Genomic DNA, 24,084 nt, shown 5'->3' with positions numbered 1-24,084 from the left:
GGATGTACTTGAACTTGAATATATTGCCTAATATAAAGCAATATTTGATGAATAAACATTAATTGTTTAATTACTACCGAATTACTCCACATATTTGATGATGACTTTAATATAACTATTATTTACACGTAGATCTTTTTATAGGTAATAATCATAATGATGGGAATTTAAATGAATTAAAAGTCAAATTTCAATGATTTTTCACAACTATAATTGTTATATAAAATAGTATAACTTTTATTTAGGGATATAAACAAATAAATATACGTAATTGGTGGACTTTCTTTATTTTTAAGTATTACATATATCATACAAAAGATTACACATGGGATTACCCATAAATGCTAAAAGCTATAAAAATACACTGAATGGACATGAAAACCATTTTTATCAAATATCAGCAAGCTCCTAATCTCTAAGATATGTTAAACTAAAACTTATTGAGCTTGGACATGATAAAACGATAAAAAATTAAATGCATTATCTGGTCTTAGTTGTGCAGAGGATTTCGATTAAAATTAACATTAGAGATTAACTTCAATAGTCACAGTCCTCAAACACATTACTAAATTTGCTACATACATATAAATGCTTACATATTGCCATAATAGTGAAAAATATGTGTTAAAAATATATACAACATATAAATTGTATAAACGACTTCGTATAAAATTATTCCGATAACCATAAGTACGGTATTTTTTATGTAAGTACAAATTTTTGGTAATGATTTAAAAAAGGAAGGCCTTATGTTTTGGCAGTTGGTTTTTATTGGCTAGTTTAGTTATTGGATTTACGTACTAAATTTCAAATTCTTTAATCACATAAATATACTTATACATATTAAAAATAGGAAAGGATCTATATTATAGACTTAATATATAATAAAATAAATAAAATTTTACAAAATAACGTGCACGATTATCTAAAAAATTGTATAAAAATATAACAAAAAAATAAGCCAATAGTATCAGTATTAATAAATATAAACTTGCAGTACTTTTATCTGACTTGATAAACCAGAAGAACCAATCAAAAAATTACAATAGACCTTAATCCTAAACAACTAATTGTTTATCCGGCTTTGTAGTTTTTTGTCGGATTTTCCGAATAAAAATATGATTTGGAATCTTAGTACTCCCATTGTGTGGCGGATTCAATGGAGGTGCCGCCCAAATTGAATGAACCATTTTTGCTCGAAGTTAAGTAGTTTCCATTCGTCGATTTAATGCACAGACGTGTCGGTTCCCTGAGCTCCAAGTAGAAACCTTCAGGAGTATCTGAATCGGCGTTCACACTCTCACTATCTGAGTGCCAGTATTTACCATTTTGCCCTAGAATTATTTATTTTAGTACATTGTTAAAATAAATTGAAATGCGTATTACCTTTAAAGTGGACGACGCCCTTTTCTCCCCTTTCAACCTGGATCGTCTCATACGTAGCCTTATTGCACTCGAGTTTTGTGCTACTGGACGATTTGTAGCCGACGAAACCTTGCTCGCACTTCAACACGAGAATTGGTCGGTTGACAAGATAGAAGAAGTATTTGCAGTTGTCGTCAATCACATCGGAAGTGGCGAAGAGATGACCGGACCTCTTGGTGATCACGTAACGACCGTTGTTTGCTCTAAAGGCAACTGATCCATCAGTTTGCCAAACCAAATCGAAGAGAGAATTTGAGGATCTAAAAAGAAGTGATTATTATAATAAAAGCAAGCCAGCCAAGAAAAATAAATGCTAATCTTTCGCAGATTTGTGTGGTATTGTTTATAAGATTATAAATAATAGGGTAATTAAAAGAATTGCTTTAGTGTAGCTTAGAAATGATCATTCCTTGTAAAGTATCCCATGGGGAGTACGTATTGTTGTAACAGCATGACTTCTGCTACAATAACGTCTTAGACCAACACCGAGAAACACAACGCATAAATAATGGCATAGGTCTATTTAATTTAATTAGATCAGTTAGCGTATTCTATCTTTTAAATCAGAATCTAAATTGTAACATTAGCGTTGGAATGTTTGCAAAAGGTTGCGTGTATCATGTTGATGGAATTATATTAACCTTTTTTCTGTTGCGGCTTGAATTCCTCCAGTTGTTTCCAATGTCCAGTATTTGTCCTGCATTGTACGAATATACCATCTCTTGGTGCTCCAATCGAACTCCAGTTGGAATGTCTCGTGATCGGAAATCTCATCTTGATTGGCGGTAACGTCGACGCCTTGAAGAAAAAACATTTTTATTTATTATTGCTGTTATAAATAAGGAATGGTTAAAAAATTATTTTAATATTATTTAATATCTGCGAATCTGTTAGTCGCATTAAAAAACGGTTAAGTTGGAGTTTTTCATTCCATATGGTGCACATAGATGTTTCCCGTCGGTTTTAATTGCAAATAATTGCCAGTATGATTTATTCATGGATGTGCCAAGTGGTTTATTATATCGAGTCCACTCTTGTTTCCTTCAAGTCGCCAATTAATGGCCCGTTTTACAATTATACGACTTAGCGTGCGTTTAGCGGATTACCGTTCATCCGACTACGAAAAAAATTTTTTGCACAGTTGAGTGAGGTATAAAATAATGAATGTGGATTTGACGGGTGCAATTAAAACTATTTAACGACCGTCCACATTAGATATTGTATTCAGCCAACAATTGAGGAACTGTGTCAGTGCAAAGATCCACATACGCCCAAGTGGGTCAAGTTTTTTTCTATACACTAACAATGTAATTCAATTTTCTATCAACAATTTTTTTTCTAAGCCAATATTGGTTTTGTTGTCGGCTTTAACGGTAGAACGTGGATGATCAACAGCTGTACGTCGTCGAGGAAACAGCTGGTGTTTGGCGAAATATGCGGTGCAAAATCGAGTAATACCAGTAACGCGGCCAAAGTGAATTACATTTTTCCCAGTTCCCCAGAGGCGTAGCCTTCAACGGGAACTTGACATCTCAAGGACGAATCTGTTATCCACTCACACATGGATTTTTTACCAGCACCACAGAAGAGACTCGCACTGAAGTAGACGTCTACATTTCAAACTAAGCGGTGGTTTCAAATGGAGCTTGTCAATTTATTGAACCTCTACAAATGGATGTACCACTAACATTTAATACTGTCATAAATTATTAAAACTATATATAGAGATACATATTGTCCGATGTTGTTCGCTAAATAACGGATTTTTTATATAAAAAAATATTTACGGAATAAATTAATTAAAAGAATTTCCATGACAGATGCTCAGTTATTTATTGATACAGGTTGCCAAAGTTAATTACAATACGTCGAGCCTCTTTCAAACTTATTTTTAGTACAACACAACTTGTGGGGTCAACTATTTTACATACTAATTTCCAAATATGAAATGGGCCTGCAAAATTCTTTTTGTTATTCTGTTATAAAAGAGTATTAAAGTAAATTATTTTCGTTTGTAACATCAAATTCATTTTAATTCCACTTCATTTCAAATGAAATTCGTTGCAGTCTGGTGTGAATGTGTCTTTTAGTGGGGGCGTAAATATTTAAGGTAGGACCCGGCACAGACTGCACGGGGTCGCTCTTGAAAATCCAACCCCCACAATCGATAATTCGCCCTACCCTACCCTACCCTACTGTGAATGCGACCCGTGCGTCGTTTTCCCTTTTTATCGGTCTACTGTGTAGATATTAATTTTAGAAGCGGCTTGTAACAAAGAGTGATTTGTCTGATTCGATTGAAACGTAAAGAATACAAATGTGTGATAAAACAATGGAATCGTCCAGTCAGTTGATAATAATGCAGTTCTTGACGCCGACAAAAGTTCAAGAACTGCATTCAAACGATAAAAACAAAGCCTGGATAATGTCCATGTCTATTTTAAGACACTTGTTTACTTTCAATCACTTTCAATCCACTCGGATTGGCGTTGAACATTTTATAAATAATTCCAGTCCCATTTTCGACGGAAATATTAGACTGCACTCAGCAATAACCAGTCTGGTACTCGCCTCTGCAAGAGAATTAACGGAGAATATTCGACACAGAATTCGATTTTTTTCATCACTAACGACATCGCAGGAGAAAATCAAGTAATAAAATTCAAGAGATGGCCGCTAAATGCGAAATAACTGGTTTATATGGGGCTTTTTGCATTTAACTAATCGAATATAACATCTGTTTTTACCAATTCTTCCTCAATTAAAATCGGATCACCACAACAGATGTAAAAGTTGCTCATAAATGAATTTATGATGACATCTATCTAGTTTCACTCCATTTTCATGTCGATATCGGCAAAAATAAAAAAGACGCGGATCTTGAATTTCTCGATATTCAAGGAAGCACCTCGAGTCTGAGAGTATAAGATATCTTGCATTCCATCTAAATAACGTTGTAATGCCCACGAGTAGACTGCAAGCGCATAAATATTCAAGACTGGTACTCGTTATCGACGGGCATCATCAATCTTGTGCGCAAATGCAACAAACATCCATGAAACATCCGCAGGAAGTTGACGATATTCGAAAAATAATCGACTTTTATTAATATTTAAGACGCATTCGCCGAATTCAACAAGTAAGGTCATGGTATTTTCAAGAAATGATAATGATAATATCATTATTATGATTTCATTCATTGTCTTCATTTTGTTTATATAATGATATGATGAAAAGACACTCAAGGTTTTCAATGATATATCAACATTTCAGACAAGTGGTCTCATAAAAGAATTAATTATTTAAATATATTATTTTGAAAACAGTAAAATACTTATAAAATGCAAAATTTTAAAAATAGAATTGGTAGTAATTTAAAATGGATCTAGGTTTATGAAGAATGTTTAGCTTTGGCCTCTGTAAAAACATACCATTCAGCCACAAATCATATTTCAACTTATTTATAATAAGGCTTCTGAAAAACTGGTTGGAACCATATGGTTGTCACCCACACACGCGCCCAGCATATAAACGAAGGGTTTCAGCTCAAGGGATCGGTTGTTTGGGCACTATTTTTGAATGCCAGACGTCCTTGAGACATCAACCACCGACTAGACTGCGTTTAACGTCAACCACAACTATCGACAAATTTAGAAGTATTTATTCCAAGAATTGTAATAATCAACGACAATTAGTCGTTCAATTACAAACCATACAATTCTATTTGCATTTTAACGATGTCAACATTAGTCACGGTCTCGAGTTTAACATTAAACAAAAATCAATTATGGTTGGGTGGTCCCAATAAAGATACAACATAATTCAAGTGGTTGTTACACAAAACTCTAATTTAATCAGTTTCTGTTGTGCATTTGTAACGGAACTGCTTAATCAAGTAGTGGTTTTTCTGATACTAAGGAAAACCGATTTATTCAAATTTGTGTCGATTTTATGTGAGCGTGTTACCACATTTAATGCCGAAGGAAAAGAACCACACCAGGAAGCAATTAGTATCTTGACGTGCAACGAATTGCATTAGTTTTAGTTTTATTGACAAGGAAAATAATATGCAATCAGCTGCATACTTAAAACAAATTAATCTAATTTTTGTCCGAATGGATTTCTACACCTCACGTTTTGGTTGTTGCCGGTAATTACACAAACGTGAACGGGGTCTAGCATTTTTTTGTTATTTTAATTGGTTACGGATCTGAAATGTAGTAATTAAGTGCTGGGACGATTAAATTCAAAAATTACTGTTTCTGTTAGACTTAATTAAATGAAAATTTAAGCGACAATATCAGTTCAACCACAAGATTAACGAGTTACAAACAAAGAAATTAACCCTTTGAATAAATTGTTGTGAAACTATGATAAGATTGATGTAATGATTGAAGGATTAAATCTAATATCCGTGTAATTGATGGTAATTTGTCTGTCAATTAAAATTAATTTAACTGCATATAAAATCGTAAACACATATATTAACATTACTAAAAACTACATGAATATTTATTATTTGGATATAAGAAACTGCAAATTATGATTAAGTAAGTAAGAATTAAAACTTTAGAAAAGAACGAATTTTTATATTATTAGAGCTTAAGTAACTAAATCAGTTTATAGTGGAAACATCAATTGTCTACATATAAGTAATTTTCAAAGTATAGTATAAGTTTGGAAATATAAGGAGAGTTCAAGAGAAAGTAATTAATGAAAATAATCAATCCATCAGTAACGACATTTCCATTATTAATCAACTCTCATTTTGGCATTTAATCGTGGAATATGATGTTATGAGAAGAATGCTATCAAATCTATTTTAGATCAAATTAACCATATTAGGAAATAATTGGTTCTGGATGCGGTAACTAGTAATTGCTATAAAAAATCAACAATAAATCTTGTACTTGAACTGCCGACATTAGTAAGCACTCCGAGTAAGTTTTTCTTATATGGACATGAATAAATCTTTGCATTTTTTACCAAGTAATTATAAATACCAGATACGTCCACTTTTATTTGATAAACGTCGTTGTATGTACAATAATTAATCATCATAAAACACAAGTTCAGACGAACATTTACGGCCCCCTTGAACCAACAACATTGTAATCGCAACGGGCAAGAGGGCATTCTGTTGATTTGTGGGTGTAATGTTCAGTTGAAAACAATAACCATTGCCCAAGCCGCCATTTAATTGAATTGTACAGAGACCTCGGGACCACCTTGACGACAAAACTCTTTGTGGTGGCCTGTCGAGCTCCACAATAATTTACACTTCCCAGCTATATTGTGGGTCGTGTTTCAAACCATATGCACGGTGCATTGGCAAATTCCCAGATGCACGACCTCCTACTTGGTCAAGAAAGTACTAACAAGCAGATAAACAATAATCACTTTATGGTTTCTTGGACAATCACGATCATTACGTTTTACAAGTCGGATAAGATCAGCACTATTGATTCGGAAATTAATTTCCACAAATCCTCGCCTGTCAGTCGACCATCCATAAACCATCTCGTTGCCCATCAGTTACACACAATAACTGTACTCTATAATCCGGCATCTGGTAAAGTATTGCCCCGTAGGTAATTTATTCGAGAGGTGATTCGTATCGTCGGACGGGGTTTTACAGTATCAGGAAGCGCCTCTAGTCTCCAACTCCATTAACGATTTTATCTAATGAGCTGGCGTGCTGTTCTCTTCCTAGTCCGAAGGCTTTACGGTGAAGGCACACTCTACATTTTACAACACGTTGATTCCTTGATACTGTTGAGCTGTCTAAACCGATTATGGTTTGAATGACTTGGAAAAATACCGAAAGTATACTTTCCCAGATTATACTTTTATTGTACGTTTGTATCTGATGCAGGGAAAAATAAATGGCTTTTTATATTATACAATATGTTATTTGTTGAATTAATTAGCCATATAAAAATTTCCCACCTGTCGCTGTTTATACGTAAAGAGTCCACAAGCTGTTAGTTGTCGACAAATCTCTTCCCATTTGCATTTTCCAACATTTCAACCAGACGAACAGAAAGTGGCCCGGTGAGAACTGTGTCACTTAACAATTTTTTGGCACGTCTTGTATGTTTAACACGCCTAATTACCAAAATGACACCGTCTGATAACGCTTGTTTAATTTATTTATTGTGAGTGTAATTTCCGCTAATTGCCCAATATAAACCAAATTTGACAGACATGTTAATTGGACCACCTTTGAGGTATTGACATTCAATTTGTTAATTATACTCTTTGGAAATCGACTTGGATGACAATCAAGTGACAAATAGAAAATGTAAGGAAATAATGAGAAACTACTAACTGTTATGGTAAACAAGGTTCTTGTACTTAAAAAAGTTTATTAAGGGGATAATTCAGTGATAATAATAAATAGCTTCATTTTAAAATACCTAGGCATATTGGACAAATAAAAAACATTCCCATGAGGTTTTATCTTGTGTAACTTATACAAACTATACTTAATGCCCTGTCACAAACAGGAAATCGAACGTTGCTGTTCCATGTAAACGTCAATGCTATTCCATACTTGCATCACCTGAACCGGGTTTTTGTCGTCGAGCAGTTGCATTGATTCCATGCAGCGCTTGGGGCTCAATGGGATTGTATAGATGAAGAAATCGTTGCTAGATTGTCATGCAAATGCGGGTTTAAGCGACGGTAATATCTAATACCCACGCAAATCCATTCAACGCGATTTTAAATTTAGAATGGGATGGATCGTGTGGGCAAGGAAATGGACACCTCAAAAAACTGTATACAGATGTCAGATTAGTTTCAAAAGGAAATAGAGTGTAAGTATGTTTCTGCAACCGTTAGATTGAAATTGATGAAGTGGGTCAGATTTAATTAAGACCTTGTAGGACAAGGATGTCATATATCTTGAAATCAAAAAGATAAAGCTTTATGTGAAACATGCACAGTAATGCAAATACTAGTTCGTTATCTAAAGTCGATCAAAATACTTTCGTTCTAAAAATAAACGCACCTAATTGTACTCGTTGAGTTGAACCGACACGATAATACGAAATTAAACAGTTGCAATTAATTGAGATTTTATATCTTGTACTCCACACATACTTTGCTAATTTCACTCGTCAGCAATTTGCTGTAACATCTTAATAAGATGTTTCTGTCATAAACTCTCTAGTTGCTACTGTTTGTCGACCACTTTGAATCATTACATTGTTCAAGGCTGTAATTTTGTCTTCACCATCTCTGTTTTGTTTATATAGAGGATTAGCTACACATTCTGCTTGCATTCCACCATCTTTAATTTGCCATTACACAGGTATGCAACAATAGACGATTAATGACCCAAATTAGAGGATGCCATCAATTAGATTTCGCGGAGAATGGTACTGTTTGAATGGTTTCGAAGAAAGTCTCGATTGTTGCATATCTGGAGCTCAAAGAACACACAGTAGATGTTAACACGCTATTGATGTGCTTAATGTTTTTGTTTAGAACAAAAAGGTATTGAAGAAAATCATAGGAGTGTGGCAAGTTCTTGGAAGAGTTTTTATCTTAGCATTCGAAGAAGTGGTTGGTGCTCATCATATTTGCGGATTTCCCAAGAATTATATTTTAATACCAGTTACAAATTACAAACTAAATAAGATTAGTTATCAAATATCAAATTAAAGTGGTAATATCATAAATTTTATGTCAAGAAAGATTGGAAAGCAAGAAAAAGAGTTTATTTAATGCACAATTATCTTCTCAATTAGCAACTTTAATTGCGCAAATTATTAGTAATCAGCACGTCTCATTATCAGAAAACGTATTAAAGGTGGTACAGTTACACCAGGAAAACAGCCTAGAAGCGTGATTATTTATGGATATTAAACGTTTTTCACTTTGTCACGCCGGCTCTTAAATTGAACACTTAAAGATAAATCCGACTGGTTTTGGATCATAAAATACATTTCGTGTTGGCCATCGTCTCTGGCTGTGTTTCCATTTCCACAACGTGCGCGCTTTGCAGATGTTGCACTCAATACTTATTGCCCGGCCATTTTCACACCTTGACCCGCATGTCATGTACAGGAACCCGACGGCATTCCTGAACCGTTAACGATTTCTGGCGGTACCATTAACGAGCAGAATAATCACACAATGGATAGAAGTGATTTTTTGAAGCTGTGAATAACAGCGTGAATAAAACAGTATGTTTACTCGCCCACCGACAAGTCACGTTCATAGTAAGCAGAGAATATATTTAGAGGCCACGCGTCGCGTTTAAGTATGGTCAGTACCATAGCGGGTCACTGTCAAGGTTAAAACAACCAGTCCACTATACTTTCCAACGCGCTATCCGCAAACTCTTGTCGCTTACCTTGTTTGACGGAAACGAATCTGGAGTTGAGGGCGGCTACGAAACTCGCTTGAGGTAGGGAGTCCTCGAGGGAGAACAACTCGTCTCTGGTCACCGTGTTCGATCTCGTCTTCAAGATGGCTTTCGAACCGATGGGGGCCAAGTAAGAGCCAGTGCGGTCTCTCAATGCCAAAGCGCCACTGTGATATTCGGCGGTGAAGAGGCAGTCTTTGTTGCAGTTGTCCACAAGCTTGCCTGAAACATAATGAATCTCTGTTTTGGTGTTTCTTATCAAAGTCATTTGGAGACCTTTAGAGGAAATGGGTTTCCTTTAAAAGTATTATTTACTAATAAAACTTTTTAATCAATGACTTAACTGTTTTAATTCAACCTGATTATTAAGGAAATAAGCACCGCACAAGTTGCTAGTAAAATAAGTAATAAGTACACTTACCAGAAAGTGAGAGATACTTGTTATTGCAAGTATGAATTGCATACTTTCCGGACTCATCCTGCCTAAACTCGAGAGTAAAGAGGGTGTCCTCTCCCCAAGGGATGTTGGCATCTACATGGATCTCGTCGAGATTCTCGCTCAGATGGGCGAACCTCTTGCGTCCAACCGATCTCAGGTTCATCTGAGGCCTGGCGGCCAAGTGCACGTGCCAGAACTCCTCCTGGCCGGGCACTTTTGCGGTACAGGTCAGTTTGTCGGACGAAGCGCCCAGAAAATAGCCCCTGACAACGTTCCTGAACGCCCATTTTCCGCTACCGTCTTCGGACACGCTGATTTGGAATTGGCTTCCGGGATCGCGTTCTTCGCCCTCACAGGTCACGTTACCGAACGAATCGACGGCGAGGTATTTGCCCAAGTGGGAGCGCAGATAAATCAAGCCTGGAAAAGTTCCTGTCTGTCAGATTGGAATTATAACAATTAAAAAACAAACTTTTGTCTGACAGATTGTTCTTAACAATGCACTTCTACATTTCTTCAATTTTCATGGTTGTAACAATCTAATATATCATACAAAAAATTAATTCATATTTGTGCCATGCAGTTATTATGTAAATCAGACAAGCCATATGCTACGACCATATTAAGACTCATTGCAAAAAATATACAGTAACCAACAGATGTACAAGCCGTATAAAGTCATAGTAATTTTTGTAGATTTTAGACATACCCACAATCTTTTACTAATAATTTAATTATTTAAATTGTTTTCAGCCTAACTGGTACATTAACACCGTAATTGGACCTTAACGAATGTGTGCCAACGATAGCAAAATTTCTTACTGTCTCCAGAATTGGCGGTGTCCGGTTCGAGGGTCCAGATCTGTTTCTTCTTGAGCGAGGTGCCGTTCGCGTTGATCTTGAAGCCGAATGTCTCGGCGGTCAGATAGCGGAACTTGGTGTTGATCAGACCGATGGTCCAACATCCCTTCTGTTGGTTTTGGGTGATGATGTCTCCGCAACCGTTCAACTCCCCGTTGGCATGGTGACCGTTTAAACCGTTCATGATGGTCTCTGGATGTTTGCTTCTGGAACGAAGGATGGCGATTAAATATGATTTTTTGGCGATGTTTTGAATAACATGGAATATTATTATTGAATAATAAATACAAAGGTTTATTGATGTTTCTACACATAATGCCACAAAATAATAAATCACAATTCAATTATGACTAATTTACAAAGCAAAAATTATGGCGATTATATTAATGGGAAATCACATTAATCACAATAATACACCTAAAAGTGAAATTTATCTATTGAATGGCAATAAAAATAAACCTATTTTGCAAGTTTCCAAATGAGAATGAGTTAACACAATAAGATAATTGACAGTTTAAATTTGGTAACAAATTATCAGTGTTGACTGTAAATGGCAACGGATGTAATTAAAATAAAATTGATTATTATGGTTGTCTGTTATTTAACGGATTGTTTCCTTAATAAAGGTGATTAATTTGTTTTACATTTTAATGAAATATTAAGATAGTTTTAGTTGTTATCATTTTTGTAGTTGTTTTAAACTTGAATTTGAATGATTCTCCCCTTAGTTACTTTACACATTTGTTTCTTATGTATTCAAAAACTGCAACCATTGTAATCACTATTTTACTCCAACAAAACATTGCTACATCTTTGTATTATTCAACATGTGCACAATTCGATTGACAGTTTTCCTTGTAATCAATAGTGGTTATTTATTTCAAAATCCTTCGACCGTTTCGAGTTTAAACTGTAGCATTTATTTAACACAACAAAACTCGAATTTATTGCCCCTATTACCTATATCCATTGTAAACGCCATCAATGCCCAGGAAACGTTTCAATTACAACTGAAAGTGAATCTGTTTCATGCAAACTAGTTTTTACCATACCCAAATTACTGTTATTCCAACCACACACTTTTATTATCGTTGTCGTTATTGGAAACGTTCATGGGAGTAGTTTTAAAGAAATAAGTATGTAAGTAACATTTATGAATGTATTTTAATTACAGTAAGTATGATTGTTTCAAATGCAACTTTCACTGAAATTAAATTTATTCATGGTTCTCATTTCACTTTCGTTCGTACCACGCAATTGTTTTTGCTCGAGACGTTGAGCACAAAAGTGCCCGATTCGCGAACAAAATTCTTCAAATAGCTGGCATTGCAAACGCAGTCTGGAAAATGTTTCTTTGTTCGGCACTAAAGGTGAACGGTCTTATTTTATATTTAAATGATGGCGAATACGTTGGAATGTGAACATTTTCATGAATCACAAACAATTAATCGTGATTAAACGTGTACATATCGATTTAACGGAATTTGGCTGACATCGTGTGACTTTTTTTCACTCGACAATTACATACTGTAACGAATTTTAAAATTCCTGCCGTGTGAAACGTCATTGTAAAAGGTTTTTAATTGATCGCGTATTAACAGTAATTGATTCACGACATTTGGTAACTGAGACAGCGCAAAAAAAAGCGATGAGATCCCATATGTTTTGGTTGAAGATGGATAATGTTCGGAGATAATTGTATCTACTGTTATAATGTCTTTAAAATAGATGAAAATTTTCTAATTTCACATTTAATTTATAAGTAATTTGTCTGGGAATTCCTACGAAGATTCTCATGTCGTTTTAATCTTTTGCAATGATTTTTAGACTTCAATGGAAAAATAAATAATACCCACTCAATAAGTAATTAATCAAGTGTTAACAACCTTTCCTAAAGTTAAAAATTATATTATAAAAAATAAATTAAAAACATGTTTTTTTTTAAATATTATTAACTTTCTTTCATATTAAAAATATTCTTTTATAATAAACAATGAAGACAGAGATATTTAATGTTTAACAATAAAATTATGATTTATTACTCTAAACGAAGATATTTCATTAATACATCCATAAAACATTAAATAAACAATATATTTAAAAGGTCTTGCAAAATAATAATTAATAATAATAATAATAATAATAATAATAATAATAATAATATTAATAATTACAAAATACATAAATTATATAAACAAATTCTAAATAAATACAATAGTATGATCTTTTATTATTCTTTTAAGTGTTAAGAATTAATATTTGATATTAAACGGTTTCAAAGACACTTATTTAACATTAAATTGTATTTTAATAACAGGATAAACATAAGAATGATGCGAATTATTTAGTAACGTTTTACTTAAATTTATAAATTGGTAGAAATCATTAATAAAAGTAACAGTAAAAGTACGAGTCTATTAAATTACTTAATTACTTGAACGACCACAACATTGTATTAGGTCGTAAACACAAGCATCTGAAATGAAGAAATTAAGATTAAACAAAATTATATGGTTTGTAGTTAATACTTGTAATTTTACAATTAGTTAAATGCTGTAATTTTGAAGATTTCTTTTTGTTTCCAATCTTAACGAGACTTTTTATGTGTCTAATAAAGGTAAAATTGTATAAATGTATTTCTGTTTTCTACTACAAAAATAAGAATTATTGATGTACCAATTTTTTATTTTTGTAACCTGGCATGATTTCGACATATTTGTGAAACTCTATGATTTTCCAAGTATTAGTTTGTAATAAATAATTTTACAACATTACTTTCTGCAAACTTAATATTTTCGCAATTTCTTGCGATATTCTCAACAATTTAAATTCACTTTTATTTTATGCTCAGTTGAACTGTATAATTCACTTTAATATTATAACTTCAGTATGCAAACAAAATTGTTTATGTTGTTTTTTTGTCGCGTCAAAGTTTAAAGCCAAACAAGCATAAAATCGTACCAATTAAATTAAGAAAACGAAATCGAGCGTCTGAGGCTGAGAATTTACCGGCATACCGGAAACCGAGCTACCAGACCGAAACTGCCAGCCGATTACAAAAAAGAACAGAACAAATATTCACGCACCTCGTTAATTCACCGTGTTTGCACAAGAAAACGTATCATTTCGGTGAATTAACTTCTAAAACTGTGTGGAAATTATGAAAAAAAAAATATGGAGATTAAACATGAACCTGTATAGTTAGATGATTCGTTCCGGACATACATACACGGGTTTATTGATCAGTGCGAAAGCGTTCATTATGAACGAGATAGCGGAATCTGCTTCCAAAATACCGTTCGGGGCGATTATCTCCCGTGAGGCACGTCAAAAATCAAAGCCTAATAGATAGTTTTTGAAAATATTCATACCCTTCCTCTGGGACGTGAACCTTTTATGGTAAAATTTTCCGTAGAATTCGAAATTAGTAGTAGTTTTTTGAAGAACTTCTAAAAAGTAACATGTTTATGTATATAGTAATATATGAATTCATATAGTGTTCTGTAAAAGCGATATTTTTATCGCAGTTTGTTCTATTTTTTTTTTTAATTATAGAAAAACACTCCTATAGTAGTTATGAATAATAAAAATAATTTCAATGTAAAAATAGAATTATTTGTTCGTCCTTTTTAGCATACTTTCTAACTTTTCAGTATTAAAATTCTCATAAAATAAACAAAAAACATATTTTACAACTTGATCGTATATAGGGCATAGTGCAATATGATATTTTTCCTAGATCTTGTGCCACATCTGCAATTAAATGAAATAAGCAATTTCGCATTCTTCAATTTTTTTTCCATTTAAAATATTTAAAAGTATGTGAGCTTTTTTTCTACTTCTTATAATCAATTTCTCTTATAACTAACAGTCACCTAACATACCTCCTTTCCATTTTTTTTCATAATAATAAATTTTGGTAAAAATGTTCACCTTGATCACTCATTTCAATTCCTAAATTAGGATTTAAGTAATCTAAATTGAATCTAAATTGATCATCTTTTACATTAGCTTATGGATTTGAAGATCTTTAAACCAACGTTCTTTAGAAAGATAGTGTAGGAAAAATGGTGATACATAAGAATGCTTCAGTTTTTTATTAAGTCATGATTTATATGGAGATTTAACATTTGCTTTGATAAGAGTTCAAACTCATTTTTTGCTGTCCTAATACCTATTTTAATCTTGGTCGTTGAGATAATAATCTCAATGATAAAGAAAGAAGGAGAGTTTGATAAACTTATTGTAATTATTACATAAAAATAAGAAATTGAATTGATAAATTGATCAAAATATCATAAAAAATATCGCTTTAACAGCTAAATATGTGCAAACATGTGTTCTAATTTTAAAAAATCTTCTGTTAATATTTTTTTTAAAACTATAGTTAAAAATAATAACTAACATTAAAAATAATTGCTACAATTTGTTTTAAAGAAAGAATAATTTTTCTATTATTTTACTGTACACATTAAATTGAAAACGCTGAAATTACGGTTCTAAAGTATTTTTTTCTTTAAATTATAATTAGTAATAAACCTCAAACTTGAACAAAACCATTTAATACAGATAAAATTTAATTAAAACACAGATAAATCCTCCTATGGTTATATAATGGTTAAAACTCAACAAAACAGTTAAAATATTTCCCATAACAAACTGAATTACAGGCATCAAAATAATCTCCCATAAAAATATCTGTATATAATAACTATGTATGGAGATTAAACTGTGGCCTCCGATTACCAAAGATTTTTATCTCCGGATGAAGTGTATTAACTGAAGCATTTTATACAAGAAATTGCATACGGTTACAATTTAAATTACATACCCAGTATATTTTATATGATAATTACATACATACACCAGAAATTACATTAATTGTAAGTATCATGATTAAATATCACATAAAACAGAAAAACTGTTTTCGGTAAATAAACCCGTAAAAGGTATTCAATAAATTGAGAAAAAAAAACGTTATGATTGATTTTTCTTTCTGTGGTTCTTTTACGGCGTGCTGTAGCGTTCCAAGACTTGGCGAACGCAGACAAGTTCAAGGACGTGGGATTCTAAAAATATCACCAGGGAGTTTCAGAACCCGCCAGAGGAAAACGTTTCGAGAACACCTCGACAAATTTCTAATAATTCGAATTCAATTTCCTTGATGGAGCCGAACGGGTTAGAGGTTGGAACAATGGCACAAAAGATTTCCTTGTTCTCGGTCATGATTTTGCCCTTTGCACTCGCACAATACCCACTTTGCGGACCGCATTTTTGCCAAACATAATAACGTAATAATAATAACTATTGTTGTTTGTTTGGAGCCGTTCAATCTGTCAGTCATAAATGAGCACAGCCACAACAACGGATAAGGAAGTTGCGTCCTGTTGATTGTGAGTAAAATAATTTGGAGGTGTGGTTTGTTAGGGTCGAAAAATGTTTTAATAAATTGAACAGAGTGTATGAATTTTTAAACATTCTTTTTTCTAAACAAAAATGAAAACAAAAAAATGTTAATAATAAAATAATGAAGAATAAAGATGTTTAAAAATTTAAGTATTAATACATCCTGAATTCGACACAATAACTGTAATATTTTATTGAATAATAAATTATTATGGTCCGAACCAGAACGAATAATGGTCATTCAAAATTACCAATTTAGGCTTAAGTGGTTTTTGGAGCGGTTTACACAAAAATTGTATATAATTTTATGCCAATTACATTTACTTTAAAAACATGCTGATTCCATATTACTTATCGAATTATCGATTATATTTTAAAATTATAATTAGCCATCTATAACAAATCAATTTTTGGACAAGTTCGAGTGACTTAGAAAATATCAAACTTAATTAAAATGATTTAATGCTTCAAATTATTATAAATAGTAAGTAAAATGCTCAATTAATAATTAATATGTTTCTTCTTGCGTTTTCCCTCATTTATTTTAAAATTTATTTTAAATTATTTATTGTCCGTGCGTCAGTTTCACAAAATTAATTAAAAAAGTGCTCGAACACCGTGCTCATTAAAACATTTATAACTTTCTTTAAAGTCCATATCATAACACACCGATTTCTAGACATTAACGGTTATTAAAACTATGAAAAAATTAACACTTTCTGACGTGTAATATTTATATAGTTTTTTGATCGCATCCGTGCACCATATGTCGTTAAATCTTTATTAAAATAACACGGTCATCTATGAAATAAAAACAGTTAAAACCTATGTAGGATAATTATTTAAGTGTAGCGCCCGTCCGCATACGAAAGTCGATTACCATACGCGGCCAATTTTTAATTTAATATCGCGACTGGTCTTATGAATAGTGACCTAATGAGCGGATCTACAACCTGATGTTTTACGGGCACTTTATTATAAACAAGAGGGTCGTCGAAAAAGTTTTACGGCTCGTGTGTGTATAACAGAAATTAGCATGCGTTAAATGATCACGAACGTTCCGATCTGTCTTGATTGCGGATGCACCTTTTATGCATCCTGCGGTTTATCGACAAGAAATATTAATCGATCAATTTACCTAAACGAGTACACAATACTCTTATTTTTATTGCGAGGAAACCGAAACGGATAGAGAAATGAAGAAATTGTCAATTTAGACGTTAGACGTTTTATCCACGTAGTAGAGATTGAATGACAATTAAGAACGGATTAAAACAGTGTTTTCTCGTGTTAATCATGCATGCAAATGGCGAAATTAAACCTGTAATTGTTTGAATGTGAAGATGCGCATTTAATATATCGGTTTAGATCGATGGAAAGCTAATTACATTTCGGTGATTAACTAGTTGCAAAGTGAACGATTCCGTGTTACCGTATGGGGAATTAAGGTCGTTTGGAATTCGTTAAATTTCATTGATTGTGAGAGTTTAATTACATGTAATTATAATTAAACTTTAGATGTTACAGTTGATGATTATTCTGGGTGAAATGTATGAACGAGTTCGATTGTAAACGTGAGATGGATGCTAATATAACATATGGAAGACATAAAAAATAAAAATAGACTAATTATAAATTATAAAATATTTTTGCTTCAGTAATTTTATATGTCGAATGATTTATAGTTTACAATTAATATAATAATTAAGAACTTACGTTTTTAAGCACAGACCGCAGACGTTCTCGATAAAATTACCAAATAATCCACGGTAAAATATCGTTTACCTAAGTTATAATCTAATCAATAGTTTAAAAATATTTTTTTATATTTACATACATACAGTATCATTTTAACAGAAGTGTCGTGAAGGTACTGATAATTATTAATAATAATATAATGTGCTCTTAGCAATTCAAATATAAACTTCGATAACTCGAACCATGAATTATCGAAAAAAGTTGCCAGCTATATCTTAGAAACTACCAGTCGAATAGATTTTAAAAAAATATTTATCACCACTGGCTTATCAGAAAAATCAATTTTTTAACTTTAATTTTTTTAATTTACTGTTTAAAGATATATTTAAGACACTGCTTTTTTTATTTTGAGAACATTTTTCGTATTTTTTATTATTATCCCCTCAGCTTAGGTGAACTTCTTTTTTACATATTTATATGTTTTTTGTATCAAAAAAATGTAAGATATTCTAATTTATCACTTAAATGTATAAAGATAGACACTTTTCAAACTTTTTCGAACAGTCAACAACTGAATTAAGGATTATTTCCTAAAATTTGACTTCAGATCAGATCTAGTGCCAAATACAGTAGAACTTCGATAACTCGAACGATGATTTACCACAAAAAAATTCGAGTTATCAAGATGGGTTATTAAATAAAATACATATATAGAAAGTTATAAATGTGTATTTATTATGAAAGTATGATTTAAGGTAGATATTACAAAGGATTTTGCTAAAGTATACTTCAAAAATAACATTTTGAAACCTATGAAGTTTTTAGTTTAATGCAAAAAAGTCAGTTTGTGTTTGACGAAAGGAATTTTATTTTTATTTTCAGAAAAAGCTACGGTTAAGCCACTCCAGAATAGTTTTATTAACATTTTCATAAATAGGTTTTCTCATACGAAGTCTGGGAGCGAAATATAAACATTACTATTGTAAGGGTTGCCTTTAAGACACTTATTTAATTGGAAAAACCCTTAGTAGAATGTACTTCCATTTAGAATTTAAGATATTGTAATCATGTAAACACCATAAAGTAATTCTTAAGAGTTTCCGACATCGATAAGTGACACTAGAATTGTTGCCTACAGGAAATGCCATTCGGGGATAAGGCATGTATCATCGGAATGGAAAACCCTCGAGAAGGCAGGGAAAATTCGACTTATCCAAAGTTGTGCCAAATAATTATATCGAATTATCAAGAAAAAAATACACATAATTTTAACCCGGCTTATTAAAATATTTAGTTCGACCTAAAAAGACTTTGAGTTACCAAATGAAAATTACTAATAATTCTTAGTCTTGACGTTGTTGCTTTTGTTCCAGTTATCGAAGTTTAAGAAAATAAATAATACAACATGGTCCACTTAAGATGTTAAAACTCTCGTAAATTTTTATTTATAACTCGATTTCAATAAATAACCAAAAACAACATTAAAAAATTGTGCGTATGGCATAAAAATTGTTTTCTATAAAAATGTTAAAGGAAGTTAAAGAAAGGGACGTTTCCATCTTAAATTGACCATTTATATAAAAGAACACATTAAAATAAATAAAATAAAACGAAATAAATAAATAAACATACGTTCCATTTAGCAGTTTTATTACGCATATTTTTGTGAACAACAATCCAATTTCGTTACGCCTTAATTCGAATCCGTAACGCTAGAAATTTAGAATTGTTATTTACAGTTAATCGAAATTCATAACTAGAAAAATCTTGAAATCCATCCAACCACTGAAGCTGTGATCGCATAACGGAAGGATTTAAATGGTATTCTTTAATTAACACAATTATAATAATATTAATAATTTAGTAATTTTATCATCAAATCTATGCGTCAACGAGGATCAATTAAGTTCAACAAACTTAAAATCGAGGTAAGTCACACGGATGACGATAATTTCGATATCCTGCATCCCAATTTTCGGTAACACGTCCGGACGTCGTTCACTTCAAAAATGTAAATTTCGCGACCGTGTTTATTGGGAATTTCCTTGAGGAAGTTACTAATTAAAATGAATCGGATGAATCGTTTCACGTAAAATTTCACACTGTTTATCAGTAAATATGATCGAAATCGTCCATTCTTGCGAACTAATTCTCTCACACAATAAAACTAATTACGGTAGTCCATCTTAATCCTCCGTTTTCCATCTTCAACGAACGTCCTTGACTCAGTCGTTCACCTGAGACAATGCGATCTTTACGCGACACAAGAATCCAGTGTTTATTAACAACGTAAAAATTTCTTAATTGATTTGTACGGCTTAAAACGAATTAATCGCGATTACTGGACGATATCGTTAATAAGCATCGAAGCTCTTGGCGAGCATTAAAAATTATATTTTAATAAGCGATTAAGATTAATGGTTATTCTTCTAATTAGACATTTACTAAATGAACACAACAAACATGTGCATAACTCAGTTGGGTATTGTATGGTACGTAATAAAGGTTTTAGCTAGAATCCATTTAAATGAGGAAGAATAATTCCAATTCCAAATCTTAAGAAATTATATTTAAGTTTTTCGTCAAGCTTGAGAATTAAAGTTGACTTTAGTAAGTATTAGTTGTACAGATTATAAACAGGATAACTTAAGTTTTGTCTAACAACATGTGATGATACTTAATAGTTTATTGTTTTCAACGGTGAGTTCCAAGAGACTTTTATGGCGGTGACTAATGATGTTGCAATTTTTCAGCGTCAATCGGTCATTTCAATTATTTAGTTTAGAAAATTGAACAATCCCATATTAAGGAAAACAACTCAACAACTCAATTGCTTCGTCTTGCTTATTGTTTACAGTATATTATTTGCCAATTATTTCTGTCAAAAGTCTCACAAATTGATTAATTCGGCAAAAATTTAGTCATAGAATCACAAATAAAAACAGTGCTTATATTATCAATGGATGAGTTCCAGTCTAATGAATTGTATCACTATCTAGCCTATTGATAAATCCGAAACAATCAACAAACGAACAGAATGATTCATTGCGAAAATAATCGATTAGACGAGATTCATCGTCGCATTTGTAGACTACTGGGGAAAGGCAATTTGCATGATATCAAAAACAGGAAAAAGAATATTAAACTTCGGTAGTAAAGCACATTCCAAACAAATTACTCGCACGTCTTGGCATAACGCGCCAGTGCGATTTTCCGATAACTGTATTTCTACACGGCACTTCTATGTCAACATGCCAACACTAAATGTTTCTTCTGTGAATTTATCCGGTTTCGACACGTTATCAATTTCCACCATAGATGTTACTTGCTTTATTCACATCACAAATGTGGTATTTTCCTTTGCGGAGTTGCAGAACTCATGTCTAGGGATTTTTCTGCTGAAACTCGGTGTGGGAATGTCACTTAATAGGCGTAGGTAAATGACATTTACCTAATATGAACTCAAATTATACGACTACATGATATTTCTTAAAATATCAACACACAGATTATTAATTAAATGTCTATTATATCTGAATAATATGTCTATATAATGTGGGGAATGGATATTTATTTTTAAAATAAGATAAATAATCATTTACAATGTACAGTATAACATTCAGTCCGGACATATGGACACATATTATACAATCATTTTGAAGAATGAGCCTCATTATAAACAATTATTACACATTCACTTTAACCTTCTTTCGGTCTGAACTTGCAAAATTAGAAAATTCAGTTGACGAAGATATTCCAACCTCAAAACCTCATAAATATTTTTTGTAATAAGTAAGATTTGAAAAAATCATCTAAGTAATTAACTAATACAAAACATAACTTGAATATATTATGCTTTACTAAACCAAGAAACATATTAAATCTGTTGAAGAATTTTCAGTCAAAAGATTATGAAAATGTCGAGAAAACATGCAATGCGTTTTTACTGACTATCAAATAGATTGAAAATAATCTTCCCCATGTAAGACATATAGCTTCTAGGAAGGATCAAAGAAAACAAGTAATCTAGCTACATACGAAATGGTCACATTTTTAAAAAATTAGACTTTTCGGTTGATTACATATGTATAATATGTAGTGTATTATATAGTACATATTCACGTTTAAGGCATTGTACAGTTTATTTTTATTTCATTTTATGAAAATGCATATTCATTTTCTACTTAATTATTAAAAAAAAAAATACACTTCAATATCAGCCCAAACTATCCAAGTTATATCGTATAATAAATCAGAAATAACATAATTTTAGTTTATAAATACATATTCGGTTAACATTGGTAATTCAAAAATTAATGGTTAAAAACTCTTTAAAATCAGTTAAAATATAACAATGATAATTTAAAGTATAAATATGTATATAAAATTAATTAACAAATTCTTAAATGGAAATACATAATATTAATAATTGAGATGTATATTGCAAGACAGATTTTATGAATATTTATTAAGAATTAACAGTTATACAAAATCATTAACAGTTAAAATTTATTGCAATCAAAAATTTATTTTAAATTTTGTGTATACAGTTTATTAACCCATAAAATATGTTGAAAAGTTAATTTTGCTTGAAAATATAAAAATTAAGAAATGGTACATAATCTAAAGGAAAATATAAACTTACAACACTAAATATGCAGATATACAGAAACACACACATTAAACATAAACAACTTTAGAAATATTTAAAAACATTAATAAAAGGAAAAATTTATTTAATCACATACATTTTAAATACTATAAATTATAAAAAAATGAATCAACTACAAATCTGCACAAAACAGAAAAAAAATATTATGAAATTGGTCATTATATAAATATCTTCAGTCAACTTCAAATAAATACTAATATTTAATCAAACACATAAAAATTTTGCTTATTGATTGAAGGGCAATAGATTAAAATTAGTTACTAGTAATGGTATGTAATTTAAACCCTCCTGTTACGAAAACTGTCAAAAGCTCGGCGGGGGTGCGTTTCCCCGGCAACAGACCGCTCAACATAACCCCTAAAATATTCCTGCTGATTAAAAGTTTTGCCCATTCCAATCAAAATTTCAAACTACAATCATAATTTTTTTAATGTTTCAAATTCCGGAACAAAAACTGATATTGTAATGTACTTTTTTGTAGTTGCGGGAATTTTAAACTGTGATAATTATCGTTTGTGCAAAAGACGAAACGAAACTAAAAGGGGTGTGTTTCCGGAATTGCCGGCATCTTTGATATCAGTCGTAAAAGTGAATTCCTGCTAGTTATCAGCTGCAACGGCGGCATATTTTCTAAATCAAATGCTTAAAAACTTAAGTGCATCAATTCAATAACCAAAAACCACCCCAAAAATTCAAAACTACCTGTAAAAAACCGTGTCCTACCTCGTGATCCCGTACACCACAACCGAATTCCGTTTATCCACTGACGAAACAGATCGCAGGAAAATTTGACGACTCTGATATGGCGATCACCTGCACAACTCGAGCCGGCCGGTCTAGGGGTATATGCACTGATAGTACGAGGGGATGAGAACGCTCGATAAATCGGTGATGGTGTGTGGTGAATGGACGCAGGCGTAACTCGCGCACACAACTGTACTAGAATATGCGTCGAACACGACTGCGGAGTCTCGGTGCCGGCTTCGACGGTGCCCCCAACGGAGGGGTGGGGGACCGAAGAAGTCCTCCGGACTATGTAGGGGGCATCTGCACCGTGATCCGTGAACGACGTTCCAATGGAACGCAATTCAACATCATTCATTAATGATGAAATGTTTTGTAGAACTTCCTGCAATATACTTGATATATACTATAAATAATTAATTCGTCCTTAATAAATGACTTATTTATATTGTTAGTTTATTC

General features: G+C 32.1%; 1 protein-coding gene across 2 annotated transcripts; it reads right to left on the bottom strand.

Annotated features, from left to right (window-relative positions):
• Window positions 1-268: 268 nt before the first annotated feature.
• On the bottom strand, window positions 269-23,831 carry LOC109609257 (protein singed). 2 transcript variants are annotated; one of them, XM_020025894.2, is made up of 7 exons: window positions 23,602-23,831; window positions 11,064-11,308; window positions 10,224-10,661; window positions 9,791-10,024; window positions 2,067-2,223; window positions 1,387-1,685; window positions 269-1,334 (listed from the first exon to the last, which is right to left on the bottom strand). In XM_020025894.2, the coding sequence occupies exons 2-7, from the start codon at window positions 11,284-11,286 to the stop codon at window positions 1,132-1,134; spliced, it is 1,554 nt and encodes a 517-aa protein (XP_019881453.1). In that variant the 5' UTR covers window positions 11,287-11,308; window positions 23,602-23,831; the 3' UTR covers window positions 269-1,131. The 2 variants fall into 2 exon arrangements, with proteins under 2 accessions (XP_019881453.1, XP_019881454.1); XM_020025895.2 differs by having other exon boundaries at window positions 11,064-11,305.
• Window positions 23,832-24,084: the final 253 nt, after the last annotated feature.

The sequence above is a fragment of the Aethina tumida genome, chromosome 1 (genome assembly GCF_024364675.1).
Source record: "Aethina tumida isolate Nest 87 chromosome 1, icAetTumi1.1, whole genome shotgun sequence".
NCBI lineage: Eukaryota > Metazoa > Arthropoda > Insecta > Coleoptera > Nitidulidae > Aethina > Aethina tumida.
The sequence above is the reverse complement of the archived record's forward strand: the minus strand, read 5'-3'. Positions and strand labels throughout refer to the sequence as shown.

What these genes read in the sequence shown, in the direction of transcription:
- LOC109609257 (XM_020025894.2), bottom strand. Translation starts at nt 11,286, where the DNA reads ATGAACGGTTTAAACGGTCACCATGCCAACGGGGAGTTGAACGGTTGC. An exon ending in CAAGCCGCAACAGAAAAAAG is followed by an intron (nt 1,686 to 2,066) that starts GTTAATATAATT and finishes ACTTCTTTTTAG; the next exon opens with ATCCTCAAATTCTCTCTTCG. An exon ending in GGGCGTCGTCCACTTTAAAG is followed by an intron (nt 1,335 to 1,386) that starts GTAATACGCATT and finishes AAATAATTCTAG; the next exon opens with GGCAAAATGGTAAATACTGG.